This window comes from Coffea arabica, chromosome 11e (genome assembly GCF_036785885.1).
Source record: "Coffea arabica cultivar ET-39 chromosome 11e, Coffea Arabica ET-39 HiFi, whole genome shotgun sequence".
Classification (NCBI taxonomy): Eukaryota; Viridiplantae; Streptophyta; class Magnoliopsida; order Gentianales; family Rubiaceae; genus Coffea; species Coffea arabica.
The window spans coordinates 21,282,754-21,292,353 of record NC_092331.1 but is presented as its reverse complement, the minus strand read 5'-3'; the positions used below and the strand labels follow the sequence as shown (position 1 = coordinate 21,292,353).

General features: G+C 35.8%; 1 protein-coding gene across 5 annotated transcripts; it reads left to right on the top strand.

The window, feature by feature from the left end:
• The first annotated feature begins 436 nt into the window (after positions 1-436).
• LOC113719128 (transcription factor SRM1-like) lies at positions 437-8,823 on the top strand. 5 transcript variants are annotated; one of them, XM_072072303.1, is made up of 4 exons: positions 437-707; positions 870-938; positions 2,091-2,478; positions 7,841-8,823. In XM_072072303.1, exons 3-4 carry the CDS (start codon positions 2,096-2,098, stop codon positions 8,343-8,345), a joined length of 888 nt encoding a protein of 295 aa, XP_071928404.1. In that variant the 5' UTR covers positions 437-707; positions 870-938; positions 2,091-2,095; the 3' UTR covers positions 8,346-8,823. The 5 variants fall into 5 exon arrangements, with proteins under 5 accessions (XP_071928404.1, XP_071928405.1, XP_071928406.1 ...); XM_072072304.1 differs by lacking the exon at positions 870-938; XM_072072305.1 differs by lacking the exon at positions 870-938 and having other exon boundaries at positions 2,087-2,478.
• Positions 8,824-9,600: the final 777 nt, after the last annotated feature.

The following is a 9,600-nucleotide window of genomic DNA, read 5'->3' as shown; positions in this document are numbered from 1 at the left end:
TAATCTATTATGTATATACATACCAATAATAACTATCTCTTCTTGTATTTATACACTTTTTTATTTAATTTTACATTTTTAAATATTATATTTTAATGAGTCTCTAATGGCATCGTTAGATAGAGGCTTAAATAAATTAGTGATGATAAAGCAACCAACAGATTCCATACTTGATGAGCTAGTTGAGGTTATTGAACAAAGGGTCCCTCGTGTATGTATTTCCTTCAATCGGTTATAATCACTCCCATATTAGCTGTCACATTCAATTGTTGCAACTAGTTGTTTGGATGGACGGGTGGGACCATCCCACTCTAGGGCCCCACCCAACTCCCCTCCTTGCTCTCTGGGTTGTGGGCTGCTGATTTTTCAGGATAACCATGAGTCCATAACCTATCAACGTCATAATTTGCTGACAATTTTTTTTATTTTTTTAACTTTTTCTTTTCCTTTTCCTATTTTTGTAATGTACAACCAATTTATGGGCATCTTTTAACAATCAAAAACCTTGCTTTGCTTTTATTAGTGTCCTCTCGTGACTTTGGAGTCTAATTCCTGTTGCAGTCCATCTTGAGTCCATTATTTTCTTCACTAATCACTAATTTAATCCAAAACCCATCTCTCTTTTTCTCTGTTTAAAGATTTTTAGTAGCTGAGAAAATCCACAGATTATAAGACAAGAACTTAAGGAAAGATCCCTTTTGATAAAAGTAAGTTTTGGTTTCTACTCAATCTAGTACTTAATATGGTATGCTAGTACAAGAAATGATTACAGCATTTATTTGCAGTAAAAAAGGTTAACATTTTGTGAATATTTTGGAGTTTTTTTTTCTTTTTAAATCTGCATGTTTGATTGTAGCTGTCACTTTCAGATTGTTTAGTAGCGTTGGTGGGAATCTAGGAACTGGCTCTGCCTACTCAAGTATGGTTGAAAAGTACTGGTACTAGAACCACCCCATGGGGCTGCTTGCCAATTTAACTGATTAATTATAGAGTACTAGTTGTAAAAGTAAGAATTTCTACTGTTTCATTATTTTTCTTTAGTTTTTGGTTCGAAAGAGAAAATGGGTTTTTCCTATTTGCCATAAAGTATGCTTCTGTGGGCTCTGGTGTATTGGTCTTATGTGCAGTCACAGGATTAGAAAGCAGAACCTTTTTTTTTGTAGTATTTAATTTCATTTTTGTTGTTTTCTTGAACAACTTTTTGGTGTGTTGTTGATGTGAAAAGATTGGATTTTTACAGTACTTTCATTATTTGACTGTCTCAAAATTGGACTGTGAAAAGAGAGATTTTTATGAGTAATGTGTAAGAATTTTAGTGCTACTAATAGTTGTTGTGGGCCTGGTTCTGTGAAAACTGTTGTTATCAGGATGGCTTTTGGCTATTGGAATTTGGTAGAGAAAGCAGCAGAAATGGGATTTTGAATACTGTTTTCTATCCATTTTAGACTTTCTGGGTTTTTCTCCTTTGTTTGGTTTCTTTCTTGGTGGTCTCTTTCACAGGTCATCACCATGGACAGCTCTAATCAGTACTACTAATTACTGTCTTGAATTGAATTCACCGTCAACAAATAAATTTGTCAGATTTTTTCTTTTCCCTTTTTGGCCTTTCTATTGCTTTTATTTATTGCATCCTTTTTGGGGTTTTATGGTTTTCAGATATTTCTCATGGTCTAACCGAAGTTGTTAACTTCTGTACATCAATAGGGTCAGCATTTCACAATTGTCCATTTCATCATTTCTGAAGCAAATCACCATTGAATTCATCATCAGCTAGCGTCTCCCTCACTTCCTTGTGATTCTTGTTGATATTTATTGGTACTCAGTGCAGTTCACTTGGCTATTTTTAGGGCTTTTGTCTTTATTCTTGCTTACTGCTTTGCTCCGACACATCTCCTTTCACAGTTCAAATCTACCAATCAATCACTTGCTATTTATACATAACTTCATTTCCAAAGAATTTACTGATATCCCATTTAAGTAAAATCAGTGGTTCAGAAATATAGTTCAAGCTTTGATCTGAAGTGCTCAGCTTTTGTTTGATATCTTTCTCTGTAATTGAAGAAGAATTTAATTGCTCAATTGAAAGCTAGGCTAGATGACAGCTGATGAATCAACTAGTGCTGTCTGGAGTAGAGAGCAAGATAAGGCATTTGAGAATGCGCTGGCTACTTATCCTGAGGATTCTGCAGATCGTTGGGAGAAAATTGCAGCTGATGTCCCAGGAAAATCCTCAGAAGAGATTAAACATCACTATGAGATTTTGGTTGATGACGTTAATCGGATCGAGTCTGGCTGTGTACCTTTACCTAGCTATAGTTCTTGTTTAGATGGTTCAACAAGCCAAGCTGGTGATGAAGGAACAGGCAAGAAAAGTGGCAATTTGGGACACTTTAGCAGCGAGTCTAACCATGGAGGCAAGGCTTCAAGATCAGATCAGGAGCGGCGCAAAGGGATTGCCTGGACAGAGGATGAACACAGGTAAATTATGTTGCACTCAATCAGAATTCTTTGTTCTGTAACTCAACTTAATTATTGTCATCTTATGGTATAGGTATTACTTAGTCTCAGAAAAGAAAGGCTATGGTTCTTCCTTTAGTTACTGTGAGTCCTTCTTTAGTGATCGCACAAGGTTGTGTAATTCAAGGGGGATACTTTTTGTGGCTTACTAACTGCGTAATGGTCATAGGGATGGGCTAAAAAGTATATTGTATCTCATAAATAGTGTGGTAGGTTGGATTGTGTTATTGCTAGCTCACTTTGTCTTTATTTTATCCTGAATTTCTGATTTTATTGATGTTGCTGAAGCAATATCTTCCACATGTTAATTGTACCACGTTACTGTGAGGTAAGCACAATGGAATTATGGTTGCAGTGCCTTATATGTGATAATAATAGGTGGTATGGATTTACCCATACTACTAACATGTAATTTTTTCCCTTCTTGCTTATTTGTGTTGCTGTTGCCTAAAAAACAGTCAATTATTTTCCCAACCTTGAGGTGGTTAAAGTTGCAATCAAGTTCACTCTTCAGTTCTCTGCACAATGTTGTTAGCGTGAGTTATATACCTACATGAAATTTCGTAATACTCTTGACTTGGGAATAATTCAGACAAATGTCAGTGAATAAACTTGTTAATTAAGTGTATAGAATTGTAGTTAAGTGCAGAATGGGAAACTACACACTGATTAAAAGAACTATTGAAAGAAAACCAACTTGGAAAAGAAGAGAAAAGCTAAAAGAGCAGGAAGGAGGGGATGGGGAACTTGCTTTTCCTATTGTCTTACTTTGCCTTTTTGGCACCTCATTTATTCTTTAAATTCTGCTTGGGATACTCTACTTCCAGCTGAGGAGCCTTCTTCTTGAGATCCTTTTTTGTTATATTTACATTTGTTAGAATTACAGAATTTTGAAATAAAAGCCATGTTTCACTAAAATAGTTAGAAAAGGGCATGAGGATATTTTAGGTCATACCTAGGATGATTATAATCTTTGACTAATTTCTGTCAAAGCTTTTCCATGCCAAACAAAATCCTTGCACAAATTAACCCCAAAGCTAACTGTGCTATGTGTAGCTTCCTGAATAATATTTTCATTTATTACAGAAGAGCAGCATTTGCTTCTTGCGTGCTTTGTATGACTCAAACCTAGTAGGACAAGTTAATTCTCAATTGTAGCCATATGGTTATCTTTTTGGGGGATTAGTTCCTGAATTAATTGTTTTAGCTTTAGGAGTGACTTTGATATCAATTTACCTAATTTTAGGGTTGCATTTTATTTCCAGATGCCTTTGCTAATTCTTCATGCTTCCTGTGATTGATGAGAGAAAAACACACTAAAGATTAAAAGCGCCTATAACTTTATAGGTGTTGCGTTAAATGGCTTCACACTTGAATAGTTCGAAATTCGACTATGTGATTTAATAGGTGCATTCATAAATTTCATGTATTTCTTCCTCATCTCCGTACCTTAGCTTTAAATCAGGAGTCTGATTGGTACTGTTTTGGAATCATCGGATGTTACATATATATGTCAGCTATTTAAACTTTGCCAACTCTGATTTCCCTTCATTTTCCAGCATCCTGATTGATTTCATATTATTATCAAACTTATCGTATTATGTTTGCTTGCTGCACAATGAAATTGAACTCCTTGTAGTGGATTGATCTGACATTTTCTGAAGTAATATCCCACTCATTAGAGAATCTTTTGTGTAATGGTCACTTTAGTTTTCAGTTTGAGGTAGCTTTTCTGGATATTCTTCAACATCGTTTTACAAGTCTGTGGAAAGATACAAAGATTATCATGTGTGTCTCTGTCTCTTCCTGTGCATGCATGTGAAATATGCTGATCGAAGTCTGGCTTTGTTTTCCCCCTCTTGGAGAACCTTTACACTTTGTTTGGCCCATGTTGGCGGAAAGGTGACCTTATGTAGGTAAAGAAAAAACAAATACAACTTAGGGTTTTAGTTTCATTTAACTCAAAAGCTTGCAAATGAAAGTTGGTAGTCATGGAGAATATTATGTTTAGCTTGCATTCTGGGACAGAAAACACGAAAGTATTCCTGCAGAGTAGTTGATACACTACTTTCCCGCAAATCAAACGCTTAGAAGGGGGAAATGCTGGCTTTGTTTAACCTTCCACTTTCTTTGCTATTCAAATGTACCATTTGGTTGTTAGATCCTGGAGAACAATATTTTTAAAGGTTTTTATATAAAAGCTGAAACTTATCAGGACAGAGAAGAGAAATGAAAGAGACGTGAAGAGATAGATGGTTTGCAGAACAGAAGACAAGGATTTCATTTTGATAGATCAAACATGGAATGTTAGTAATATATTTTTTCTCACTCTGAAAATCAACTTCGAGTTGTTCAAAGGGAATATGCTCTTATTAAATATTTGGAACCCAATAGAAGAGTTGAAGCAATAAGCAGTGAATTGGATTGAATTGCTTATTGCTATTCCTAAATTTCAGAATGAAAAAGGTTTCAGAAAAGTAGGGATTCATCACTTCGTAAACTTCTCTTCCACTATGAGTTAGTGCTATGTGCCTCCTATGTTTCCGTGAATGTTCACATTCCAGAGGTTATGAAAAATCTGAAAGTTTTTTTTTTGTGCTACAGATGGATTACATGCAAGCTGTGTCTGTAGAGTATTTAAAAGAAAATAATCTGTGTGGTCTTTGTTAAAAACTGCTCTTTGATTCAATAATTTGAAGTACCTTTTCCTAGAAATAGGTGAGGAAAGCCCAAATTAAACAAAGTTTTATCAAGGTTTTCATGTTGGCAAGTGAACAGTTGTGGAGTTTTGTGCTGAATGTATTTTTGCCAAGTGGCACATTTAATGTTATGGACTATCTAAAGTGCCAATTAAGAGTTAATCGTTGGTTAACATTCTTTATTTCTCCTTTTATTCTCTGTTGAAAGGAGTTTGTTTGCAAGAACTTCTACTTGGTTCTTTCTTAGACTAATCTTGAGCTATGAGTTTTCTAATGCAAACTCGGATTTCAGGACAATCCTTTTCTGAATTCTAGTATCTAGCTAGTTTGTAATATTTTATATTATTTGTGTTACAAGCAACAATAGTGATTATCTATCCAGCATAGCCTAGGATGTCGAGCATAGCTATCATTTATCTTGATTTCTGAGATTCTGGCTATATTTATGTAGATTTGAAGCCTCTGCTTCTCTTTATTGGTTGACTTAAGCTAATCTCACCTATCATTTTCAAATTTCATATGTTAAATAACAGACATCATTGACAGTAATAAGATGCCTTATCTATTAGGCATTACTGAATCAGTTAATAATCTCTAATAATTGCTAAAATGTCCAAGGGGTAAATTTGTTTATGTGCTTAGTAAATATTACTAGCACCTTGTGAGTTTATGTAGTTTGGGAAATCTCGTAGAGCACTGTCTATGAGAAGGCAAATTTTGGCATGAATGTGTCCCATCTTTCGTTTTCCTTTCTACTGTAAAGTATGAATGTCGAACATTATGGATGTGTCTGAATAAACACAAGTAATGATGCTTTGTGGGAAGGATACCACTGAAATTATAAAAACTATACATACAAATATAAAGATGCACATACATGACGATCCTCAGAACTTAAGATACCGAGTTTTTGGTGGACGGAGGTGTGGAATCTCTAAACTTTGGAGTCTTGCCTCTTATCAATAGAGGATTTCATGAAATTGTCTTTTTTTTTAACCTTGATTTCTCAGTTAAACTTTATTGATGGGAATGCCCTAGTTCTTGCATATTTAGCATGGAACTTTTCATGGTAAATAAATTGTTCTTTGAGTTGTTGGAGGGGCAGAAGTAGACAAATTAAAGGGAACAAAGTGGAAGAAACTCATACTTGAAGGACTTGATCAAAAGAATTCCATAGTTTAGTGAGCCTCATGGAAATTAACTGTTTTAGTTGCACTTACTATCTTCTAGGGGAACTGTCTAAGAGGGGCATTCAGAAGATCTGCTGTTATAAACCATTTTAGAAATTGGTCAGCATGGGGATTTTACCTTCTTGAAGCATATTCAGTGCATTTAATGAAGTACTATTTTTACTTTTCAGTATGTGCGCACTAATGCTAATCACCTACAGTTAATGTATTCCTGTTAATGAGGAATGCATGAGAGCTGGAACTTGTGGTTTTATTACCAAAGCCTGAAAAAGTTGTCAATGATGCCTGAAAAATTTTTCCAAGCAGGGATAGAGAAACAGTTAGCAGAATTTTTCTTATCGTGTAGTCTTCAATCCTGCAACAATGATTTCTGTTCCGAGCATTTTGGAGCAGTTCAGTTTTTGGTGACTTTACTGGGTTATTTTTTCATGCTATGGGAAGTGTTCTTATAAATATTGATGCACATGTTGCAATGGGATTTTGGATTCTGCTTTTTGGCTGGAAAACTTCAAATAAATGTGACACTAACAAGTTGGAAGTATCAGTCCTCCACAGTTCTTTATCCTGCTTGAATTAAAAAATGGACCTTGAAGCCTCAAATCCTTCCTGTTGCATTTGAAAATTGTTACAATGCCATAGATGTGGTACTAAGATTGTGGCAAAAATGGGTTTTAACTGCTTCAGCATATTGTTTCCCTTTCTCTGAGAATCTTACTCTTGTGAACTTCAAATAAGTGTGACCCTAACAAGTTGGAAGTATCAGTCCTCCACAGTTCTTTATCGTGCTTGCTTAAAAAATGGACCTTGAAGCCTCAAATCCTTCCTGTTGCGTTTGAAAATTGTTACAATGCCATAGATGTGGTACTAAGATTGTGGCAAAAATGGGTTTTAACTGCTTCAGCATATTGTTTCCCTTTCTCTTGTGAACTTTGCCCTTTAGTTTTGTTGCCAATCATGAGAGTTCAGAGTCAAATAGCTGACAGGAAGGTAAAAGAAACATGCAACCTTGATGAAGAATAGATCACACAGTGTCCTGGAATTGAACCTTTCATTATCTATTATGATTTATTTCATTCTATGAAAAAAAAGTGTCTTTGGCAGATAATGAAGTTAGCAATTTTGATTCTGGAAATATGTATACCCATCAATTTAGTACATAGACGACCAAAAGGAATGTTACTGCTTTATTTCTTTGAAATGGACGAGTCCTTGAAACCTCAAGAAATTGGCTATTAGCTGAAGTATTTAATTAACTACAGAATGGGATGCATGCGCCTGATTTTCTTCATCCAAGGAGAAATATTTGGAAATACTGTACATTTTCCCCTTTGTGTTTATTTTTACTTCATCTTACCTTCATGTCAATCTTATCCTCCACTATGACTATAGCAGTCATGATGAATGCTTTGCTTTCTTTCTCTGGTTTGATATCAGGTTGTTCCTTCTTGGTTTGGAAAAATATGGGAAAGGTGATTGGCGAAGTATCTCCCGCAACTTTGTTGTGACGCGGACTCCTACACAAGTGGCTAGCCACGCTCAGAAATATTTCATTCGTTTGAACTCTATGAACAAAGACAGACGGCGATCGAGTATTCATGATATTACCAGTGTCAATACCGGAGATGTTTCAGTACCCCAAGGTCCAATAACTGGTCAGACAAATGGTCCTGCTGCAAGTGGTTCATCTGCAAAATCTAACAAACCACCTTCCCAAGCACCTACTGCGGCTCCTGGAATTGGAATGTATGGTACAACAACTATTGGGCAACCAGTGGGTGGACCACTTGTTTCTGCAGTCGGGACACCAGTGAATCTTCCACCAGCTGCACATATGGCATATGGTGTCCGAGCTCCAGTTCCTGGAACCATGGTTCCCGGTGCACCAGTGGCCATGGGTCCAGTGACGTATCCAATGTCACACACATCTGCACTTAGGTGATGTAATGTGTACTTGCAGATGTGTACAAAATATGGCAGGCTTTAGCTGATGCTTATTTGGTTAATTGGTGCTTTATAGACTTTTGATAGCCAAAATAATATTTGTTTCATTTTGAAGAAAGACATGTCCAAGGAGACTGTCATTTTTCAACTTGCTAGTGAATTGAATAAGCCATAGGATAAACTACATGCATCTGTATAGGGAGCTATGAATGATATGGCAGCATTTAGATTTAGGTAGCGTTCTTGTTCCTTTAGTGTATAGGTATTTCATGACCAGATTAGAGGTGGTTAACCCTAATGGAGTGTTCTGTTGTGGTAAAAGTTGTAAAGGACCCTTGACCTCTCGTAATTGTTTCAGGTAGCATATTAAATATGCTATATCCCTACCCAGTAATTTAGTTACTTTATGGTCAAAACCTGTTTAAATTTTCTTTGCGTGTCTTGTTGGCACCCAATACGAGGAGTTGTATAGCTAACTGTTCACCTTTTAAATTTTTTTTTTTTTTGGTTTTGTGCTTTGTGGGGGGGACGACAGATATATGGTAGCACAAAATAGACATGCTTTTGGCGTTGTACTTTCTCCTTTGTTAAGCGAGAAATCAACACATGTAGTCATGGTTTGGCGAAATTCGCCACTAACCTTATCAACGAAACTAGGTGGAAGAATAGCTTCCCTGTGTGGACCTCTACGGCTGCACAAACTGATTATCTGGCAGTTGCCAGCTAGTATGTACATGTCTTTGTATGTATCAAAGATTTTGATGATCTAAATGAATGACTTTTGACAAAAAAAAAACAAAAAAAAAATAGATTATACGAATGTTTATAGCTCTTCCATCGAAGAAGCCAGAAGGTGTTATGGGTTTGAAACTTTGAAAGCATAATTGTTGCAAATCCAAACTGACGGGTTCGTATGTAGTCAAGCCACGTGCTGGTGAAAAGATGTACATTGCACTCCCAAGGATAGGCTCTTCCAAGACTTGAACTAACTGTTGTTACTATTTGAATTTGAAATTCAACTTTTGCACACATGTGATGAATCAAACGGTGATAGTATATATACTGTCAGTGTATATAAGATTGATTCTTTTTTTATGGATTAATCTTTCCTACACTGACAGTGTATATATTATCAGCGTTAGATAAATGCCAATTATGTAAAATTTGAATTCCAAATTCAAATTTTGCACACATGTAATGAATCAAAAAATGATAGTGTATATACTGTTAATGTATATACGACTTACTTTTTT

Excerpts from the sequence above, each read along its gene's own strand:
- LOC113719128 (XM_072072304.1), top strand. The coding sequence starts at position 2,096 with ATGACAGCTGATGAATCAACTAGTGCTGTCTGGAGTAGAGAGCAAGAT. Across the intron at positions 2,479-7,840 it reads TGGACAGAGGATGAACACAG|GTTGTTCCTTCTTGGTTTGG; the intron begins GTAAATTATGTT and ends GTTTGATATCAG.